Source organism: Zootoca vivipara, chromosome 9 (assembly GCF_963506605.1).
Source record: "Zootoca vivipara chromosome 9, rZooViv1.1, whole genome shotgun sequence".
In the NCBI taxonomy this organism is placed as follows: domain Eukaryota; kingdom Metazoa; phylum Chordata; class Lepidosauria; order Squamata; family Lacertidae; genus Zootoca; species Zootoca vivipara.
This window is the reverse complement of record NC_083284.1, coordinates 39160217-39183942: the sequence shown is the minus strand read 5'-3', so window position 1 is coordinate 39183942 and position 23726 is coordinate 39160217. Positions and strand designations below refer to the sequence as shown.

General features: G+C 41.3%; 1 protein-coding gene across 3 annotated transcripts in view; it reads left to right on the top strand.

Annotated features, from left to right (window-relative positions):
- SH3D19 (SH3 domain containing 19) overlaps positions 1-23726 on the top strand; it is a 71697-nt gene that overhangs the window by 10464 nt on the left and 37507 nt on the right. Inside the window, exons 1-7 of one of the 3 annotated variants that reach the window (XM_035114008.2) lie at positions 4738-6897; positions 8309-8348; positions 16813-16853; positions 20275-20315; positions 21440-21482; positions 22843-22990; positions 23183-23390. In XM_035114008.2, coding sequence (XP_034969899.1) covers positions 20300-20315; positions 21440-21482; positions 22843-22990; positions 23183-23390 — 415 coding nt within the window. In that variant the 5' untranslated portion in view covers positions 4738-6897; positions 8309-8348; positions 16813-16853; positions 20275-20299. Of the gene's footprint in view, positions 1-4737; positions 6898-8308; positions 8349-16812; positions 16854-20274; positions 20316-21439; positions 21483-22842; positions 22991-23182; positions 23391-23726 lie in introns of those variants that run through there. The other 2 variants (XM_035114009.2, XM_035114007.2) reach the window with 2 other exon arrangements.

The window sequence follows — 23726 nt, the reverse complement described above, 5'->3', positions numbered from 1 at the left end:
GAGGTCTGAGACCTTGGAACTGGAGCAGCTCCCCTATGATGAAAATTTACTGTACAACATTTTGGGCTTTTTAGTCTGGAATAGAGGAGGGATGTTGGTTATTATGCATGGTCTCGTCTAATGAAACTTGAATATAGGACAGACAAAAGGAACGTCGGGTAGTTAAGCTGTGGGATTTGCTGCCACGTGGTATAGCGATGGGCACAAACATGGATGGCTTTAAAAGGGGTTTAGAGAAATTCGTGGAGAATAATGCTGCCAATGGCTGCAAGTCAATATTGGAGGCAGTATACCTCTGAATACCAGTTGCAGGGGAGCATAAGTAGGAATGATGCTGTTGCCCATGGTTTTGGGCTTTCCATGTAAATCTGGTTGTACATTTTGAGAACAGGAAGCTGAAATAATGTGCCTTTGGTCTGATACAGCAAAGCTCTTCTTATATTCTTATGCAGGCAGTCAGCTGTCTACTCTTAGGCAATATTCAATGGGACTTGCGTACTTCTCAGTGGAAATGTATCACTGTGGAACCATGAAGTCCCCCACTCCAAGTCATGGTTGTGCTATAAACTCACCTGGTGAACATAGGCACCCTATCCTCTCTGTCTCCAAATCCCAATTCCCTGCCGCCAATAATAGCACAATATCATACGTGTGGCAAAATTTTCATACCTTACAACCACTATGTAATTAAATGCTAAGCCTGAAGTTTCCCCACCCTGGATTTAGAGTGCTGTCTGCACTATTAACTATGATGCTGTCTCTCCCTGACTGTGCTGCATTTTTCAGCAGAGTAACCCAATCCCTGATAGTGGTCCATCCAGGTATTAAGGGGCTACGTAAGAGAAGATGCATTTGGTGACCTTTAAGGGGGGAAAGATGGGGTCATGCTGCCCTCATAGGGCCAGTGCCATATGGGTGGGATCTAATTGGTCCTCACAGCACTGTTGCAGCAGCAGAGCCATCCATCCACTAACAGACGAGGCAAGGGGAATTTTTGCTCAATTTCCTCTACCTCTGTAGCTCCCCCTTCCCTGCAAGTCTTTTCTCTCCCTGCCTCCTTTGTCAACAGACACTTCTGCTGCGTCAAAATACCAATTGTTTATATAGCCCTGCGTCTGTGGAAACACAGTCCTTGTTAGTTTAAGGCAGGAATCGGAAAGTGTGGAAGGCAATACTTTCTTGAAACTTTCTTCTGAGAGATCTGCACTGGCTCCCAGTACGTTTCCAAGCACAATTCAAAGTGTTGGTACTGACCTTTAAAGCCCTAAACGGCCTCAGTCCTGTATACCTGAAGGAGCGTCTCCCCCCCCCCATTGTTCTGCCCGGACACTGAGATCCAGCACCGAGGGCCTTCTGGCGGTTCCCTCATTGCGAGAAATGGGGTTACAGGGAACCAGACAGAGGGCCTTCTCGGTAGTGGCACCCTCCCTGTGGAACGCCCTCCCAGCAGATGTCAAGGGAATAAGCAACTATTTTACTTTTAAAAGACAACTGTTTAGGAAAGTTTTTGATGTTCGATGCTGTATTGTTTTTAATATTCAGTTGGAAGCCGTCCAGAGTGACTGGGGAAACCCAGCCAGATGGGCGGGGTATAAATAATAAATTATTATTATTATATATGTTGTGCTGCTGTCTGCTTCCCTGCAACATCTTGTTTCTTCACTGGGTGGACTGAATACAGGTAGGTAGCCGTGTTGGTCTGGATCGAAGTAAAATAAAAAAAAATTCCTTCAGTAGCACCTTAAAGACCAACTAAGTTTTTTATTTTGGTATGAGCTTTCGTGTGCATGCACACTTCTTCAGATACGGGTGGGCTGAACTAATCCTTGCTTGCAGCGAAGGAAGATGAGTGAGGGATGTGCCCTGGGCTTGCATGAGCTGGGCGTTTGGAAGAAGTAGATCTGGTCTCCAAAATCAGCCTTATGAAGATCTGTTCACACAGTGCCAAAATGTAACCTTTGTCCAGTTTTAGCAGGGTATGTTCTTAGTTGTCTCCTGAAAAAGGAACTGTTTTCATGTGATAACTGATTAAAGCCACTGTCCTATAGGGTATACTGTTTCCTATAGGGGGAGGGGAGAGAGAGAGTTTGCAAACATGTTATGGCAAAGCCTGGTTAAAGTACAGTGTACACAGCATGGTATCAGAAGCATTAGGGAAGTATGCTATAATGTTCCCTTCAGGGCAGGCTTTATCAAGGGTTGCAAATTAACTAATCCTGCCCACTGTTCAGGTTAAGATTTTGCAAAACCCCTGCTGGTACACAGCTTTCTAGTACAGTTTTGCTCTTGCAGTATACAGAAACTTACAGTTTCCCTCTCCTCCACATTAAGTTTTTAAAATGAAAGTGTTGTTACATACTAATCACCGTAAGACCAAAATGTGTAGATGAGCTATACAATTAGGATGCAGTTTGTTCCAGTTAATGTTGTGTATAATCTCTTATTATTTATTTCTCATAATTGCACCATCTTGCAGTTTGTTATATGTAGGCTTGTCCACTTCCATAACCAAACAGAAATAACTGGTGTCCAAGTTCCTTTTCTGTAAGTATGTAAATTAAGCAATCACTCCTAGGTTGCAGCATGCAACTTTAAAGAGACACCACAACACATACTTACAGTACTCGTTGGAGACTAAATGGGATTCATTTATGAGTAAACTTGCATAGGATTGCTCAGAACAGAAATTTCCAAAAGGATACAATGTACTTTAAACCATGGGCCAGATCTAGAGAACAACATGCTATCCCATCTACTTCTCCCCACTGAAGCCCTGCCCCACCTGAAAAGCCTCCTTGGAAGGTCAAATGCAATGTAAGATGGTGTACTGGTAACTACTGGTGGAAGGAGTAACTGACCAACATCACAGTAGAGGAACCGTGCATGAACAGCAATATAGAGACATAGAAAGCTGTTGTGCTGAGCCAGATCACTGGTTTGTCTGGCTCAGCCTATGATAACTTTCCAGAATTTCAGACAATAATCTCTCCCGGTCCTTCCTGGACATGCCAGTGATTGAAGCTGGGACCTTCTGCACGCAGAGCTGTTGCACTACCACTGAGCTACAGCCCAAACTTCTCCTACAAACTTCTTCCATCCTTTTGGACAATTTTCCACTGTCTCATCTTGCACTGTTCAGGAGTAGTATCAACCAACCTGCCAAAAATGAGTTTCAAGGGGGCTGCAAACTTAGCTTTCCCCACCTGCTTTACAGTTCTCATCACTGGACCAATTAGGGAAACAATGGATCATACTTGTACAGAACAACCTTATGCATGTTTTCTTGTAGAAAATCGTATTTAGATCCCAAGTAAGTGTGCATTGGATTGCAGCTTTAAGCAGCATGTTACAAGCCAAACTAAGTATATATGGTATTCAGTAATTTCTTTACAGAAAGTAAGATTAATTATTTTAATAAGATACTGGAAATAAATGCCGAACTTCCTTCTGCTCCAGGTTTTCTGGATCCAGCCCAATGTCAACAACAAAATGGACTTTGTTGTGAGCTGGCCTTGGAGTTTTATGAACTGAATGTTAACATACAATAACAGAACTACTGGGATCTGCTTTGTAGGTTGGCACCAGCCCCATCAATTTGCACAGGGAGAGTATTTCGTCTTTTATTAACTGCGTAGTCATTGTTTATATGCTCCATTTTTTAAAAAAAGTACTCAAAGAGGTGTACAAAAAATAACAGTATAAGTACAATAATAACTTACTACTTAATAAACTTTAGAATATTGGTAGAGCACTATCGGTTTGACAATTAATTTAAAACATGTCAAAGAAAATTAAGTGAGCATAAAGCTTACCAACAGGCTGTTTAATTTCCAAAGCTGTCTTAAAACTAATTACAGCAGTAGCCAGCAACCCACCCATTTTAAATACCTCCTAGACCATGGGTAGGCAAACTAAGGCCTGGGGGCTGGATCCGGCCCAATCACTTTCTAAATCCGGCCTGTGGACAGTCCGGGTATCAGCATGTTTTTAAATGAGTAGAATGTGTCATTTTATTTAAAATGCATCTCTGGGTTATTTGTGGGGCATAGGAATTCATTCATATCTTTTTTTTCAAAATATAGTCTGGCTCCCCCACAAGGTCTGAGGGACAGTGGACCGGCTCCCTGCTAAAAATGTTTGCTGACCCCTGACGTAGACTCAAAAGTCCAGAAACCCCCCCCCCCTCACAGCACTTCTGGCAGCTGTTCCCTTATCAAGGCTCCTGTAACAGGTAGATGAGGCATGACAGGTGTAAGCAGTATGTGTCAGGGGCTGGCAGGACACTGACAAGTGTGCACCAGGAGAAGGGGGGATGGAGTTTGACTCAGGAGATGAGGGCAGTGATCTGTGGGGGCCTGTATAAGCCAAGAGGCAGGAATCAGAGGCAGGGGAAGCTTCAGAGCTGGTGGAAGAGGAGGAAAAGGCAGGCCAGGCAAGTGAAGGACCGGGTGCTTCCCACCCTTCCCTGCACCGCTGTCTCTTCGAACCAGGAGAGAATTGAAGCAAGAAGATCAGAAGCAGCTTCCATGCAGGTGTTGTCTTCAACAATGTACAACACATACTATAATCATTTGCTAGGAATGGAAAGATAACATGTGATATGCTCTGCCAGAACTTACTGGCGTACTGCTAAGATTGGCACATGCCTGATAGAAAATCCTGAAGAATGTTTGCATACCATTGAGAAATTATTATTATTATTATTATTATTATTATTATTATTATTATTATTATTATTATGGTGGTGGTGTATCACCTCCATTGATGTGAAAAATGCCAACAAGAAACTGTTTGCAAAGTTGAAGGTGGCATGGTGGTTCCACTAATGGATGCTGCTGCAAAGCAGCATTTAAAGAGAGTAGCCTGTGAGAGGCTGGTCACACCTGGGGCCAGACAGGGCTTCCTTCATTCATTCTCCAACACACTGGGTCTGCACTCAGATGATGGGCCTTATAGAAATCAGTCCCTGAGGTTTCTCAGATTTGCTATGAGCTGCCCTCTTGTGGCCACACAAAAGGCTGTCAGAAGTGCTGCAAGAGGGGGGGGGGAGAGCTTTCCATGCACAGTTCTGCTCCCTTGTGAGGGAAAATGCTCCAGCAATTAAGTTCAGTAACCTGAAAACATTCAGCATAGATGCTTATTAAATTAAAATCTAATGTCGCCTTTTAAGTGCCAAAGTTTTACTTTATTTTTATGAACCGGTGCAGAATTATATATCCAGTTCACATGGGCATATTACCGTATTGCAATCAAATACTGTATCTGCAAATGACTATTGTTTGGTTGTTCAAAGATACCTTGGTGTGTTTTAACTATTTCAGGAACTGTGACCATATAGTCCTGCTTCATACATGAGTCACCCTGTGATATACCACACTCAGAGAGAGAAAATTATTTCAGTTGGCTGCACATGCACATACATATGTGATTCACGTTGTTGTTGTGGGCACACCTCTGTCTTGAGAGACAATGGAGTAAGCCTCCAGGGGTGAAGTGAAAACGCTGGGTTAGTAGCGCCAGTGCCTCCACAGGGTGCAAGCCTGGGCAGTGTGTATGAAGGTCCTGGGCTGACCAGACCACAAGATGCCCTGCATTCAGTCTCATGGATGTCGTCCAAAGGAAAGCGGAGCAACACATTTGGCCTAAGCTTGGCTGCAGGAGTTGCTGGAAAGAGGTGTAAAAGGCACCATCCAACCATTTTTGGGACTCCACTCCAGATTTGTGTAGGGTATTGGTCTCGTCTGCTCAATCCTCCGGAGCTCGTCGTCACGTGCAGGGGAAGTTCCTGATGGTTTGAAACTCGGCGGCTACCCTCACATGCACCATTGTAAATATATGTGGTGTATTTGTTGGTTTGCTATTTATGAAAGGTTTCCCGTACAATTTCACTTTATTGTATTGTCAGACCTATACTGACTCTCCAGAGCTGTAGTGCTGTCTCCTCTCAGCATGACCCAAAGCCACCAGGGGTGGAGAGCATAGCTGCCAAGTTATCCCTTTTTTTAAGGGATTTTCCCTTATGCTGAATAGGCTTCCTCGCGAGAAAAGGGGAAACTTGGCAGCTATGGTGGAGAGGCTGCCTATGTATTATGGTGTACATAGCAGTATCACTATCTAATCCTTTGGACTTGACTTTTGGCACCGTTGTCAAAAAACCTTGGCCGCTGCTACGCTTCTTGAAGAAGTACATTTGTTTTCCAGATATGGGAAATATTTCAGATTCCAATGTGTCAGACTCACATTTTTATGTGCCTGAGATTTATCTGTCCTCTTTCTGTATATATTAGCAGCAAGTTGTGGGACTAGTACAGCTATAAAAGTTTGGTTTTATAGAATGATTATCCTGTGTAAAACTGGAAATCTGTGTGACTTGCCTTTAAAAACAACATTCTTTCTTGCCAGAATCAAGTTAAGTAAAATGTATATGCATTGTTCTGAATGCATATACTGTAAGCTGCACAGATTTTTATTTCTTGAGTAATTCTCTTTTTTTAAACTCATTTTTTCTTTAAAAAAGAGTTTTGACACTGTTGTGTTTCACGTGCTGTCCGTCCTCCCGTTTTAAGCAGCAAATTGCAACTCCATCTGAACCATTTCCTGTTTAAACAAAGAATGAAAGGGGAAAGGGAATAACATTAACTTCCTGAATGACAGCATTCCAGTTCTGAGACTGGCCACGATGCAGCTGCCAATCAGAAACAGGCCTTGGAGGGAAGCTCTGGGATGCTGTTTACACGTTCTGTGATTTCTCCTTCTCGCTTCTGATGTCGTCCAACTTGGAAAGTTCTCTTGGTTTGTTGCTGTTACATGTCTGTGTAAACATCTAGGACTTTAATTCCCGCATCAAATGGAAATCAAACTAAAAGGAAAGGGCTGCTTGTACCTCTGTAGCTTCAGGTAAGATGATTGCCAGGTTAAATTGTTGTGATGAAAGAGAGAGCTTTTCCTGTGTCTCTGAGCAACTTTTTATGATTGTGGCTTGAAAAGTTGTCGTTAAGCAGTAATGTTAATTTTGATGAAATACAGTGAAAAGCATGTCAGAAATAAAAGGCAGAAGTGTCGTGTTGCTGTAGTATAGATGTAATATTGGTGTTTATAAACTGAAAATGTATTGGTTGCCTAGGAATAGGTGGTAAATCAAAATAGACAGACCAACTAGACTGAAAACTACAGCAGAACTAGAGGCAATATTTTGTCTGTGCAGTGTAGATGAATGTGCTTATATGTTGTCTTTGTGTGCATAGTGTCAACATTTATATTAATGCAAGATAGTCGGGTTTTTTTAAAAAAAAAAGAAACCTAATTTGGCATGAAATAAAAGAACTTTTTTGGTTAAGAATTTCATTAAGTTAGAAAAGCATTTTTAGAAGATTGGTTTTGATATAGAAAAGAGACATTGATTGGTATGCATCTATTTTTGTTGGATATATAAAATATAACATACTTATATAGCCTTCCAAAAAGGAACAGAGGGGAAAAATTGTGGGCTGATGGAAATAAAAGGCATTAAAAATAGATGAGCCTTTGTCAATAAACTGAGGGATCCAACCAATCGAATTTGTTGCAATAGAACATTGCGTAATTCTCTTGGGATTTACATACTGGGAAGAGTATCTCCCCAAAATCCCTATCACACTATAGTGATTGGGTGGGTCCAGTTATAATGAAATGAACTACATACCCGGTATTCCGTCGCCTGTGCGATGAAATCATTGTTTGGATTTCTGAAAATAAATTTTAAAATGCTTTGAACCACAGCATGCCTATAGAAGCAACAACGGTGCAAGTTAACTGGGCTTCATCCGAAGTCTTGTCAGACAAATTGGAAATGCCTGTTAATGGTGGCTGTCTGTGCAGAGATGTTTTTAAGAACATAAAAAAGGACTTCGGTTAAGGCAGTCTGTCTTTGCAGGAGTTTTAGCAGAGTCTGCCAGCTGTGATTCATGGAATGGTGTTTTTTTTTTTAATGTGCTGACTAATCCAGTGGTTTTCTTTTCCATTACTCCCTCGCTTTCTTTGCGAAACAAAAATCTGTTGCTTTTCATAACGGCAAATGTCGAGCACAAAAGGCAAAGTTGGTAAACATGGGCAAAGTTGCGTTCCAAAAGGCTGCGCTTAACAAATGCTGAGATCGCAGGCCTCTTCTTTGCTCTCAGGCAAACGGCTCTTAAAGAGGGCAAGCAATCTCTACCTTCTTCTTTACATTTTTTTAAAAAAAGAAATGTAAAGTGAATCATGATGGTGTGCTTTACTTAAGCAGTGCTAAATTTAAACTAACACATTTCCCTGTATGTCTTCTCTCTTCCAGATCGTTCTGAAAGAAATAAGCCCGACCACCGCTCTTCAGGGTGAGATCTCTGTTACTGCTTTTATTTCTTTTCAGTTGTACTTTTTGTGTGCTTTTGAATAGGATGGAAATCTGGAAAGTATATATATATATTTTAAAAATCAGTTTTCTGTTCTAGTTTTCTATTCTGTTCCAGTAATTTAAGTAAGTACAGACTGTCGCATTGAACCTTTTAATTTTTTTTATAAAAGACTAAATGTTTCATAGGGTCCAGATGTGTTCTCTTTGTACTTCCTGCCCCCATTTTGACTTTCTCATCACTGTACAGAAAAAAACACATAAAGGCTTACTTTAAAAGGTGCACAGATTTAGCAGTTGGTGACCAAATATTTTTTGATAAGGTAAGAATTGAAATAACAAGTGGACTCCTCTTCCTTGGGGGTTTCAAAGCAGAGGTTTGATGGCCATCTGTCATGTATGATCTCATTGAGAATCCTGCATTGCAGGAAGTTGGGCTAGTTGACCCTCCGGGTGCCCTTTCCAACTCTGCATTTCTGTGATTGTAAGTTCTGTTTTTAAGCCAAAGAGTGAAACTAGGCAGTAATTATTGGGGTTCAGCATTAAGGTCCACCACAACCCCAAACCCAATATTTAAGCTATAAGAGGAGTGTGCACATCAATAACATCTCATAACTTTTGGATTCTCATTTGAGTTACTTGTTTACCTCAGAATAATTCAACTAATTGTTTTAAGACCTGAGGCTGTATCTAACGCTGCAACTCTGCAGGTACAAGGTACTTTTGTGTATACAGTGGAATTTTGACCCTTTGGGTTCCTTTCCAACCCTACAATTCTGTGATTCTTCTTCCTCTCCTCCCCACTCCAGACCTGAAACAGATTGGGGGGGGGAGCAGAGCTGGGGAGGAACGAAGCAGTGCAGCACTCTATACATTTATCCTAAATGATCATGTTCTTTCTTTTGCTCCTGCTTCTTACCGGTACTTTTTGTACAACATTGCACTTCCTTCCCCCTATTCATTTACCTCTTTTTTCATAGTCAAACTCTTCCTTTTTTGCAAGAGAGTAAATGAAACAGAATTAATATGGAACTGAGAAAGCTGCACTCACGCAATAGTCAGCTGACATCCTCTCCCTCAAGGCCTTTCCTCTACTAAATTCTGGGGCCGAGTTAAGTTTGGCTTCTTTCCAAAGTCTCCAGCAAATTCCTCTTGGTCAAATCTCACAGCCAGCACCCGTCTAAGCTATGGTGGACAAACAAATTGTGTATTTTAGGACAGGGCCGACCTTTAAAAAGTGCTAACAGGGTAATGATGCATGCTGTCACAGGTCTCTGTTGTTGGTGGCAATATTGTCAACGAAGCAGCTTGAGGTGGCAAGACTAGGAGGAATGTTAAAGCAGCAAAGAGATCTATGCCTGCTGCTTATTCTCCTGCTTTGTACTGCCCCTATCCCTCTCATCTTTAGGATTGGGTTTCCGTACGTATTCTGTGTCTTATAAATATTCATCCTGATCATGCAGATTTTAATATGGAAAAATGATGGAACACAGTGCGCCATGCTAGAATCACAGTGTTCGACTGAAAGAGCCAAGGATCTGTCTATTGCCATAGGCTTTTTAAAACCCCAAAGAGCAAAAACAGGTTGGGGTGATCTGGCTGGGGTGGGGATTTGTTTCTGTTTCCAGTAATGGTAGTTAACGAGGTTCTGAGTGTGATATGTGTGCTATTCACAGGAATGAATGCTAAACAGTTTTAATGTATTTATTGTAAGTCAGCTATGACACTTGTTGTTGACATCATCTCTCTCAGAAGACAGACAGGAAGAATGTGCCTTTGGGGGTAGAATCAAACCATTGGAGAGTTACAGTGCCTGCTGTGGCTATAGAGGAAAACATGTTTTGTTGCAGTGGGGGCAGATGAAGGCATCCAATTTTGCTGCTATTGGTGGTTTTTATCTCTGTGCGCCTCCCAACAGTTATTCCTCCTCTGGTTACTGCTGTGCATACATGACTTGACTGCCTGTCTCCAGGCACCACAATTGTCTACAAAGGATTCTCATACATCAGGGTTAATGTTGCCAGCATTCATGTCACGCTTGCAGACATAATTGTAACACAGAGTTGTTCTGCCAACAGACCTAGTGCCTGAAGCCAGCTCCCTGCAGAGCATGTCCTTGCTGTTCCTACCATCTTCTGTTCTGCATACATGACCAAGCTGGCATAGACATCACTGAGACAGAAGTGTGAACATGCTTGGAATGTGGGCTTGGGATAGAACAGCTTTGTTTGAGACTCTTTTATGTGATGTGAATCTTTCTGACGCAGCACATGTGGAAGGCATTGAGACCTCGCCTCCTGGCGGGTGTAGGTTGCCCATGTCTCACTTCCATAAAGCAGCATGCTCAACACACAAGCCTAGTAGACCTTGGTCTTGGCCATTAGTATAACATTCTCTCATATCCTTTTGTAGATACAATTTGTCTAGACAATTGGTTTGTGCTTGTAAAAGTTTCCGTCAAGGCAAGATACGGCTCATATTAGTGAGAACACCAAAGGCATAAATGGACAGTCTGCTTGTCTGGAGAAGAGGGTTGTTTTGGAATGTTTTTTGCACAATCTTATGTCTACATCTGTCAGCCGAAAAGCTAGAACCTTAAAGGAGGGCGTGGAATCCTGTAGGGAGAAACATAACCAAGCTATAAGGTGGTATTCAACTGAGTAGACCCACTGAAATGAATAAACATGACTAAGGTCCATTGATTTAAATAGATATATACTCTGAGTGAAAAAAGCCCTTAACAACTTGTGAGCAGTTTACCTATGAGATCATCTTACTACATGTGCCCACTCAACTGCTTCAGTTGCTGGAATAGGCACTACTATAAACCATTCCATTGTGTAATGTGGCAGAACCTTCACTTTGGAACGCCCTGCCTGTTGATATCAAGCAGATGCCTTCACAGTATTCTTTTCGGCACCTGCTAAAGAGACTCTTCTTCAGGCTGGTCTACCCAGATACTTATTGGGATACGGGTGGCACTGTGGGTTAAACCACAGAGCATAGGGCCTGCCGATCAGAAGGTTGGTGGTTCGAATCCCCGCAACGGGGTGAGCTCCCGTTGCTCGGTCCCAGCTCCTGCCATCCTAGCAGTTCGAAAGCACCTCAAAGTGCAAGTAGATAAATAGGTACCGCTCCGGCGGGAAGGTAAACGGCGTTTCCGTGTGCTGCTCTGGCTCGCCAGAAGCGGCTTAGTCATGCTGGCCACATGACCCGGAAGTTGTACGCCAGCTCCCTCGGCTAATAAAGCGAGATGAGTGCCGCAATCCCAGAGTCGGACACGACTGGACCTAATGGTCAAGGGTCCCTTTACCTTTACTTACACAGGCGCACGCTCCCCCGTCCTCCGGCCCGCTGCGCGATCGGCGCGGTGGGAACCGGCCCAAACGCCGGTAAGTCTGGGGACCCCTGACCTAAAGGATAAATGATGAATGAAGTGGGGGGAAATGAATGTGTTGACAAAGTGCAGACTTTCAGAATGTAATCTCTGTAATGGCTGCTCCTATTGTTAGGCATTCCCCCCCTCCTTTCTGAGGCAATGGGAAGTTCAGAGATATTGCTATGGGGTTTCTTGAGATATTACTGGAGACTGTGCCTTTTGTATCATGTGCTTATTTATAAGCATAAAAATCAGCATTGAAAATGGTCAAGCAGCATTGATTCCCCAGAGAGCATTCCCCTTTATGTCCTTCAGTCAGCCAAAAATCTCAGGCTGTGTCTATCTAGTTGGCTATTTTGCAACTCCACACTGCTTTTCTTTCTCTGCCGCATAAGCATTTGCTGCAGAACTTTGGCCTGTTCCCCCATCCTGCCTTGTAGTAATCTCAATCTTAATGTGCCATGTAGGAAACATTTTTGAGAGATAAGTGCTTTCTGAAGAAACATCATCAGTAAGCAAGTTAAAGCAAAGAGGCTTCCCTTTTCTGTCTCCTCTAATCCGTCCCCAAGAAAAAGTTTGTTCCAGAGGGTCTCCCAGTCCAGTTGGATACAACCCAGGGATTTGTACTTTTTAAACAGACACTTAAGCTTAGAACTAGAATCTGCTTGCCTTTTGCTTTTTAAACAAAATATATTTGAGTTCTTTTAAAGCTTAACATTTTAAGGATCCCCAAAAGTTTTTGTTTTGAAAAGTGTACTTTCAGAAATCACTTTGTTAAATATAATCTGTGGAGTACTGTATAATCTATGGAATTTTTTTAAAAAAATACAATATTTGTACCTATTAATCTTATTTAATGTTATTTTTAAAAAGCAATTGAGAGCTAAGAAATACGCAGGAAGGGTGACTTGAAATAATTTTCAGAAAATTCAGCTCCATTAAGAAGATGCATACTAAACAATACTGTATCCACTTTCCAGTTTGCTTTCAGCATATTATTAGAGATACATGATGTTTTCCAGGACAAAAAAGAATTGTGATTCCTTGCTTGGTATTTTACCTTATAGTACAGTACTGTATATTATTATCTAGTCCAGATGACTTTCAAATAACTGGAGTTTTGTTTGAAAAGCATCGCTAAAATGAATGGAGAGCTGTAATTTAGGAATGCAGACATTGGAACAGAAAGAGAAGCAAATTTCCAAGTCAGATTATTTGATGACCTCCTGACACCATAGAATAGAGGCCCTCTCATAGCTAACATTTTAGGAAATTGTTTACTGCAGGCAAAATTACTTTCTAAAGGCTGCATTGAAAGTACATTTAAGTGCCCAAGAGGCACCTCTGCTTTGTATATTTTGATACGTGCAATTAACATACCGTATTTTCCCGTGTACAAGACTAGATTTCCGCCCTAAAAATAATGTCAAAAATTAGGGGGTGTCTTATACATGGATATATCTCCCCCATTTTCTTAAATATTAGTCCCCCAAAATAGGGGGCATCTTATACATGGAGGCATCTTATAGACTGAAAAATACGGTAATTTGGCATTTCATTTCCATAACCACAGTAGGTATCAGATGCAGTTCAGGGACATGTTGTTGGTATATTGATCTTGAATAGTCGCTGGAGGGTAAGGAGATGAGTTGGGGGTGAAGGAAAACCAGTCTTTAAAACTGTCAGTATCAACTGGGAAATCAGCTTGGGCTTCTTGTATTTGCTTTTTGTTTCTGATTCTTTAGCAGCAGCATCCCTCCTTTCAAACATCTCTCTACGACCGTGTGCTGTCTGTTCAAAATTTGATGGTGGATTTTATGTTAGATGCTTTTTATGTTCTCCAACCAGGATGTTTGTAAGACCTGAGAATTCCCATGCCCCCCTTCCTCCTCCCAGACAGGTGCAACTGACGCTCATAGGGTTACTTCAGCCTAAATAATTTCTGGCTGTCCTGCTGTAAGTGGAAGTGGAGGAAAGATAGTCAACATTAACAGTTTTGGTGATTGCATTTCAAGTTGGGATGTAAGAGGGTTTTTGCTTTGTTAGAGGTATTTTTCTTTCTGGTGAAAATTCCTTTCTGGGGCATGGCATGGTAGAAATGTAGTCATGGAGAGTTAGCACAGCAAAGTTTGGCCTTTCATTAGTACAGCTCTGCATGCAATGTTGCTGCATCTGGAAAGGCAAGTTTAGAAGAGGTGTGGTTGTGTTACACTAATTTAGAATTTCTGAGCCAGGCGTCTTCTTCAAAGGTCACACGCTTACAAGTTTGTGTTTCTAATGTCATAAAGGGTGTAACTCAACTGAGTCTGCAGCTATTTGGAACAAGTTGTTACTGTGTGGAGAGACAACTTTTGCTTTTTGAAATACCGGTTCATCTTAAAGTATCACTGGTAACAGATTCCAGAAGGCTAGCTAGGTTAGTCTGTTGCAGCATAAACAGTGTCTCCTTTAAAGAGAAAATTCAAAGGCAAGAGGAACTGGTTGCTGGTTGGTTGATCTTGCAAGCTCATTTAGAGAACTCCTATTTGCACGTGACAAAGACATGTTGGGCTCTGGTGCACAAAACTATGCTGCATGGTATCATAAATCTGCCAACATTTTATAGTGCCATGGGACTTTGTTGCTAAAAATAATTTGTTTTTTTTCTTCTTTTTCTTTTCTATTACGTACAAATTGGGCGGAATACCATTTTTGTGTGTGTGATGTTGTTGTTTCTAAGACACATATGTGTTATTGTGGTGATGTTGGCGTGCAACACATGGTGTCTAATGTAAAGCTTTTATCCCAATGATTACTGTTATTGTTGCACGATGTTGAAATGGGTGAGGGCTTATGATTAATGTGAGCCTTTTAATAGTGTGCTGGAACCGCAAACGATTCAAGCCCTCTGCCCTCTGCTTGAACTAGTGTTTAAAAGCTAAACTAATCAGGGTAGACTGCAGCTAACACTCATGAAGGGCAATACATAATTATATACGCTCACAGGAATATTGGTATACAATGGAAACATCAACTGGAATATAGAAAGTAAAAAATGCTTACGGCCCTTCTTTGCAAACAAAAGTTTAACTGGAGTTATAGATTGAATTGTCCAAGAGATAAAGGGCCAAGAAACCACCCAATGACTCACTCCTGTGAAAGCCAACTCAAATCAATCACAGGGCTGCTTAACCCTCTCGTTCATAATGTGAACATCAGCAGATGTTTTGGCATAGTTTTCTCCCCTGTCGCTTGGGTCATGCTTGGAAAGGATCAGCTACGGTTTGCAAGGCTTGTGTGTGTTGCTGTTGAGGGGAAAGATCCTTTCGTCTGCATCACAGGATCTGATTTTTGCCTAGAGCTGGCAGACTGTACCATCTGTGATCGATGGTGAGAATACCATTTTTTGGGGTGTGTGGCAGGAGGGGAATCCTGTAAGAAAACAAGAAAACACTTAGCACACCTGATTCTAATATAGACTGCTGCCTGTCGTGCTACTTTTCTACTTGCAGGGAGTTGGGGGTTCATTAAAGGAGCATTCAAAAACGTCATCTACTTTCAATGTTCTACCTCCACTGTCAGAGGTAGTATGTTTCTGAATACCAGTTGCTGGAAACCACAGGAGGGGAGAACGTTGTTGCATTCTGCTCTCATTCTTCAGCAGAATGCTGGACTCAATTGGTCACTGGCCTGATCCAGCAGAACTCTTCTTATGTTCTTAAAATGTGCTACTGCACTTTCAATCTGAAGTGTTGCATTCCATTGTCCCATCTTAAGATTTCTACCATTCATTCTGCTGCATGAGAGAATAGTGATCTGGCAGACCTTCTGCGCACATTTAGAGCAGGAGGTTTTTTTTTATAAAAAAAATCTTCCCGTGTTTTGGAGTACAAAACTGAAGTTTATTTAAAAGGGAAGGCACTGACTGTCCCAGGCTCCGTTGCTCTTCACTCTGGGGACAAGGAAATTAAAATACATTTTGCTTGTGCATCAGTTGTACAGGGGAAGATGGTTAAAGTAAAGGAGGGTGTCCTTGGGATCTGTTATTATGTTTTGGATCCAGTTGCTTTTCTCCTCCTCGAAGCAAAGGAAATAAAAACTGAACCTAGTACTGAACAGGCCTAAAATAGGACTTTTATCCTTGTAAGATAGATATGGGATTTTAATTTTAAGTCCTTAAATGACTAGGGCATCAAGAACTCATAGGGGTGCAGAGGTAGAGCAGTGAAAGAAGGATTTTTTTATTGCCTTTCTTCTCCGTGTGAGGTCAGGGGGACCTGACACACCAAAAGTTGAGTAATTGTTATTGTAATAATGGGGGAAAGTAGCTCTGGTCCAAATTAAGTAAAGAGACTGAGGCTGCCTGTGCTCATTATCTCAGAGCAATCCCTGCTTTATTCCAAGGATTTATCCCTGAGTTTAATGTCTTGTTTCATGCTGTTGCATATCCCATTAAAATACTGGTTTTCCTGGAGCAGCAGGTTTTAAGATTGGATGCATACAGCTTTTCCAGTACCCAGTGGAACAATCACTACATATTTGCTGGGGCTTTCATAGGCAGTTTTGGTCAGTTTGTGAATTTCAGTCCCATAAACAGGTGTTGGCAAGCTTGAGCTCATAAAGGAGCCTTAGCACACGGGTATAGGGGAGATGGAGCCCATTATTTGAAAGAATAGTTCTACATAGTTCCATTTTTCCTTGCACCATACCCTCTAGATTTTCCATTGAATATTTTTTTTTAAATTTCCCATTAAAGGAATGCGGGCTTTTGAAGGAAGTAGTAAATGGAAAATGTCATATTAGCTGAAAAAATGACTTTGGACTGCAGTCAACCACACTTGTTAAAATTATCAGAAAGAGCTAAGATTGGTCTTCTTTTGGTAGTGTGCAATGATTCCACAGTGGTTTCCCTACTTTTACTTACTACAGTAAAAAAAAACCTAGAATTTCACTTCGCTACAAAATGAACATTTTTATAGGTAGTGATAATTAGGGATCTGTGTAGAAGAATTCCCCTGTTTTTCCATTACCTTTTTAGGACAATGGGTACTGACGTTTTGTTTTGTTTTGTTGTCTTGTCCTTTTCAAGCCAAGGCCCCCTGTCATCCATTAAAGCAGCAATCAAGAGAAGTAAGTATACTTTCAGACTGCTCCCTGAACTGAGCAGGTGTCTTTACTTTTATGACAACAAAAAATGACTGTAGCTTCATTAAGCAGATTGCAAATGCGTTTGTTTTGTCTTGTAGTTGTTGAGAAGTATTGCCGAACTAACATTTTTCTTACCTGTAACCATGGCTTGAAGTTGGCTTGCTTCCACAGTTAAGATAAATACACAAAGGACTCAGCCAGTTAGTCTGAACTGGAGACTAACACAAGCACAAAGTTTCCAAACTCCTTCTCACTGCTGTGCTAGAGAGGCAGGAGGAGGAGGGAGTGTACAAGTTCAGGGCTCATAAGAACCTAGGAGCCTAGCCAGACTGATCTTGTCTCACATTATTTACCCACTACGGCTAACCACTGTGCTTTTGAGAAGCTTAAAGGAGCACAGGCTGCTAGGTAAGTTAAAATGATTGAAAGGAAAGGTCTGTCCCTCTGTGCTAAGCAGAATGGTTGGCTGCTGTTGGGAATCCAAGAAGGCAAGGGTTGGGTGGTAGCTTGTCTAGGTAAGCTAATGGAAAGTCCTTACTTTCTCTCCCTGTCCTAAGTGGCTACATTAAAGGCCATTTTCTATTCTTCTCATGAGGGAAAGTGGGAGTGATGCTGCTCCACTTCGTTTTGGCTTGACATAAAACTATCCTCTTACTTTTCAGTCGATGTAGAACTACCTCAGGAGCACTGTTACATCAGTATTGCAAAAGGTCACTTACATACAGGCTAGACCTGTTTGTGGAGTTGGGAGAAGAAGGTTCTTCCAAAGAGAGCTTCCTCTCCTTTGAAGGAAGGAAGGAAGTTCTCTTAGTGCTTGCCTACCACCTCTTCCAGCTGTACAAACAGTACTCTGGCATGAGTAAAGATGAAGCAGCTTTGGCCTAGAAGATTGAAATATGGTCTGTGCCATCTTTGATATGTGGGATGGGATCACACCCTACTTTGATGAATGAACTGTAGGCTAACCCAAGTCTGGCCAAGTTTGAAATGAAACTATCCCACTTCCTTTCTCCCTTTTCAATCAACAATTCTGAATTCTCCCATTCTTTATATCAGTACTTCATTCTCTGTAACTAGCTGGAGTTCATGCTTACAAGGAATTACTTCCCTTGTTTCATTTGTTTTGTCTTGTACTAACCATATTTTGCATGTATCACAAATGTATTCCCCACGACTGTTTCCATAGAAGAACAATTTTTTCCAAACTTTTTTTTGCCTGTGTCCAAGAGTTACTCTAGTTTTTGGTCCCTATCATTACTCTTTAGATAGGTGGTGCTGTGGTCTAAACCACTGAGCCTCTTGGGCTTGCCGGTCATAAGGTTGGTGGTTCGAATCCCCGCAATGGGGTGAGCTCCTGTTGCTCAGTCCCAGCTCCTGCCAACCTAGCAATTCGAAAGCACGCCAAAAAGTGCAAGTAGATTAAAAGGTACCGCTCCAGCGGGAAGGTAAATGGTGTTTCCATGCGCTGCTCTGGTTTCAGTGTTCCATTGTGCCACAAGCGGCTTAGTCATGCTGGCCACATGACCCAGAAATAACTGTCTGCGGAGTGGACAAACGCCAGCTCCCTCGGCCTGTAAAGCGAGATGAGTGCCGTAACCCCAGAGTCGTATGCGACTGGACTTAACTGTCAGGGGTCCTTTACCTTTTTAGGTGAACTAAATACAGTTTCATAAAACTAGGTATTGAAATACCATATTAAGATGTATAGACAATTCAGTACGAAAAAATCTATGTTCTACAGGATTCCTGTTCTGGATATTGAATAAATTGGCCTGGAAAGAAAAATGTTTCACATTCCTTTTATCATGCACCAAAGTTCCTTTTCCCATGGATAATATTATGAACTGCCCTTGCAGTAGCAACTGATATTGGTAATACTGTACTTATATGCCACTTGCTTATAGACGACTTAATCCATATGCCATAGAAATCAAAGACTATACTGTGCTACTTTAATCTAAGATGTGGTTTGGCTTGTTATAAAGTATGTGTCTGAACCTAGTTTTCTGGGAGCAGGTTCAGCATTGATTTGAGAAGGTTTGAATCCAGGAAAAATTGCAAAGTACCTGCCCAGGTCTTAAGGCATACTCCGAACTCCCAGCCTTCATCTCTTGTATCATTGCCAACCAGGCCACAGAACAAAAACTAGAAAAGAACTTCTGCTTCAGAAATAAGAGTATTTATTATTTATTTGAATTCATATCCCACCCTTCCTGCCAAAGGAGCTCAGAAAACAGATCCACAACTTAAAACAAAAACAAAGCAAAATTACAAGGCACTTAAAGCATTCTAAAAATGGTTACAGCTAAAAACATTGCCCCATCCAGTGATGTTTGGGTTGTGAGGACCAGTATATTTCAGCCACCCAACACCTGGGTAAACAGAAATGGTTTCAAATACATCCTCAAAGTTAATAATGATGGCGGCAGAAGCACCTCACTAGAGATGGTATTCTGCTAATGGGGAACTACCAAAGGCCTTGCTGTGAGTCAATGTCAACTGGGCAGTGCCTCCAACAAGGCCTGATCTGCTGCTCATTGGGTCAATATGATTGATATTGGGGGAAGGTACTCTTTGGGCCGCAAGTCATTCAGGATTTCATATGCTAACACCTTGAATTAGGCCCAATAGCTCACTGGCAGCCAGTTCTCTACTTTATAAGTCAACAGGCTCCTAAATGGGTGATGTACATCCAGCATCACATAGTCCCATTGGTCAGTGAGTATAAGGGCGGCATAAAAGGAATGTTTTTAAATCCTCGTCTAAATCCAGAAAGGCTTCTATGAGACAAAAGGTCAGTAAGAGAAGGATCTAAGCATCTGTTGCTGATACCTGCTTGAAACAATCCTTTTATCTCCAGTGGCCTGTTGCCATTCTTCTGAATAGCAGAATCAAGCACAGCAATTTTGAATCATATTAGATAACTTTTTTTTTATTCTTGGGAACTCCAAAGCAAGGTCAGTTGAACCTGATGAATTATACTGTTAAACCAAATAGGAAGGTGCTGATCTCTTTTGAGGTGGAGAAAAAAGCCATACAGTATATTCCTGCGTATAAGACTACTTTTTAACCCAGGAAAATCTCCTCAAAAGTCAGGGGCCGTCTTATACACCAGGTCATATTTCTTATACGGCGACTATATCCCAAATTCTATATTTTAACTGGAAAAGTTGGGAGTCGTCTTATATGCCCAGTCGTCTTATACGCCGGAATATACGGGTACATATTATTATTTTTCTAAATTTTAAAATTGGCAAATGATTGCTGGAGTGTTCCTTGGAGGCAGGGGGAATATTACGGTGACGTCTTTGTGTGACTAACAGTAGAAACCCAGTGGATCTTTACTACCAGCATGTTTTATTCTTTCTTTCCTCTGCTGTAACCCCTTCTTTTTTTCCTTCAGCACTCATGAATAGTGCACATCAAATATGCCCCGTGGAAGAGGTATGTGTGCGCTGTCCTTTCCCAGCTGGTGCGTTGCTGATTTTTGCTGATCCATCTGCAGTGGCATAATTAGGCTGGCTTGCTTGTGCACAAGAAGACCAAACTTTCTCTCTTAAATTCTACTGCTGCAGAAGCATCCTCCTGGTTAATTCTTTGTTGTATTATTTATATATTAAGACGTATGCAAAAGGATGCATTCAAGTACGGTCAAAATAATGCAAATAAAAATAGGGTGAGGTGAGGCTATAGTGCAGAGATGCTTGGACTACACACATCTCTCAGCATCCTCACCATTGGCCATGATGATGGGGCTGGTGGAAGCTGTAGTCCAAAACATCTGCATGGTACTATATTGTACCTACTGTAGTGGAATTGTTTTACTTAATAAAAATGCATTAAAAACATAGCTATCATTAACTTTGTTTAATAATCGTGATAATGCCTGATATATAATAGAGCTGGAGTGACTGCCATGCTCCCTCTCTGTCTTTTGAGAAGAAGAGCATTAGGAGGAACTTCTGAAGAGTGGGACGAGTGTACAAAGCAAAACAGACTCTCTCTCTCTTTAAATTTAGAAGTCTGGATTAAAATGTAAGCACCCCAAATTCTGGTGATTTCTAAGGGGGAATTGTGAACTTCATACATATACCCTCCATTTAAAGCGTTCTCTCAATAATTTAAATGATGGAAAGCAGTTCTGGGCACACGTACTTTTGCAGTTAAAGATTTTCTGTCTGTCTGTCTGTCTCTTGGAAATTAATATGGCTTCCTGACTGGAGCATTCCTTCTGTGTTTTTTCATAATCTTGTTGTTCAAGCATGCTGCCTTGTCTTTTAATACCACATTATAAAACCAGTTTCAGATTTAACATTTTTATGTTGTTCTCAAAACCATGAGATGTGCTTTGTGAAAATTCTTTTCATTTCAGTCGCGATGCCATTCAAGGACTAGCCTTAACAAACATATTTTATGTTGAATTTAACAATCCCTGTGAACGATTCTTACTGATAAACAAATTTCACTACAATCAGTTTTTCCCCAGTAATTTGTCAAGAATTTGGGTATTGAAATATAAATGTTAACTGTTGACGTCTAAATTAACTGTTGACATCTTTTCAAACTAGCTTCTCGGACATCTGGCCACAGTGAACAGCAAAGAGAGAGAAGGTAGGATGTGATAATTGATATTTCATTCAGTTCTCCTGGTAATAAAATGTGTTTGAGAATGTATGTCTAATCCTGCTTTTGTTGTCAACTGGTCTCTCTTTCTCTCTAATCTGTGCTCGTGTTTCTTTATCACTCTCTCACAAACACATTTGCCCTGTAAAATTCTTCCAGTAGAGTATGCACTGGACTGAATTAACTGAAAGTATGCCTCAGTGTGAAAAGAGTTGGCCCTGTTTCCTATGCTGAGTTCCTTTGGAACTCCCAACTGCTCAGATTGTGTTGGCTGCTTCCTGATGCATGCTTCTACAACCTTTTGTTCCAGATTAATGACATGGAATTAACCAGGAAGAACTTCACCTGTTCCTAAACCTGCCACTTGGCAAACATGATTTTAAAAGGTTGTGGAAGATCATCTTTTTATCCATCTTTCTCATCTGCAAGTAGAAAAGTGTGCTAAGGGACAAATAATCTACATTTACATGTTTTGGTTTTGTATTCCTTGACTTCTCACATTTCCCCCTTTTCCTTTCCTTTTCTCTTCACTTACTACTTTCCTCCTGTTTTCTTACGACATAAAAACTTTTCATTGTAAAAATTGAGCTGTTTGATTGTTGCCTTAGCCTTTATAGCAAGTGCAGGTGGTTTTGTTTTGTTTTTTACATATGAGTTCATAGGAGGACTTACTGTACTATCAGTCAACCAATACTTTAAAGAACAATAATTTTTTAATATTCATAATAAATCATTTTTCTAGTGATAATATTTTAAGCTGCAGTGCAAAGTAATTCCTGTGTTCTTTAACCTGTTAATACCATTATCTGATGCTCTCTGTTTTCATCCTGTGGACTCCGTTACACTCCTCAAGTATGAAATATATAATTTGAAATGCAAATACTTAATATTAGCATGGGTGGTTTATTAGGAGATAAATACTCTGTATATTGCAGGGGTTCGTGTGCATGCAATGAGTGCCAATGTATGAAAAAAAGTACTGAAATCACCCTCCGGAGGCTCTCTTTTGGTAGTGTCTAGATGCATCATTGCAGTAACCACAAAATGGTTCTCCAAGTACCATAGCAACAGATGTCCTTAACCCCAGATAATTTGCTTTTAGAATTGTTATGGTCTTTCATAGGTGGACATATCAAAATGTATGGTAATCAAAATGACAGAGGGCAAAGATCTAAGAATTCTGTTGATATCTGTGGAGTTCTTGGTTATTTGCAGAAGGTAGGAAACTGTCGACTGATAGACTGGGTGCCCAGAGGGGTCCTGTTCTTGTCTGAAGATCTACATAATACGTCTCCAAATTACACGAATAGCCATTGGTTTAATCTTTCCTTTTTTTTACCTTTTTCAGGCGCCCTGAAATCACAATAGTTGCAGCTGAGCCGCTTGGGCCATCCTCCTGGTTTCCTGGTGGAAATCATGTCCCTCAGCAAGGGCTAGGTTTTCAGTCGTCTCACACCCAGGCCCCTTGGAGAACAAATGATCTTGTTTCAGCCGAGGTGAGGAAGTCGAGGGTTTCCCTCTAGGCTGATTTTAATATGGTGGCTACGGTACGGTGATATGACTTCAATATCAGAATTAATCATTATCCTCAGCACTTGGGGCATGGAACAGATTTGTATGCATGGGGAAATGCTCCATTTGCAAAACAAAACCATGCCATGTGGGATTTGCATGTGTTTCTTTTGCAGCCCCCTTCCTATGAGCAGGTAATCAAAGAGATCAATCGAGTGCAAGTCAACACCCCTAGCAACAATAATGCTGCCAGTGCTGTTCATGCAAGATGCACCGCTACATCTTCAACACAGACTGACTTTCCAGAACAGATAATCAGCAATTTGCCAGGAACAAATGTGAAAAGTAATCTGCAGGGTCTCTGTGAATGCGAAAGCACTCCAGGTATATAACTCTTACTTGTAGCTGAATTACGTTTGGAAGCAGCTGCGTGGGTTCAGCTGTATGAGGAAAACCCTATTATGAAGAGTTCCCTAAAGAGTGGTTGGGGATCCAGTTCAGACCAACAGAGCATCCCTCTCTTATTGTTTTATATGAGTGTGTTGCATTGCTGTGGTTGAGTTTTCACAACTGGAGCCCATTCACACAAATGACTTGCATGTGAACATGTGCCGACAAGAGCCAAACCACTGCTCACAAAAACGAATTAATGGCATCACAGGGGGGGAACGGGGCATAAATAAATGTGATTAGTTAAGATGTAGCAGAATTAGGGATGCC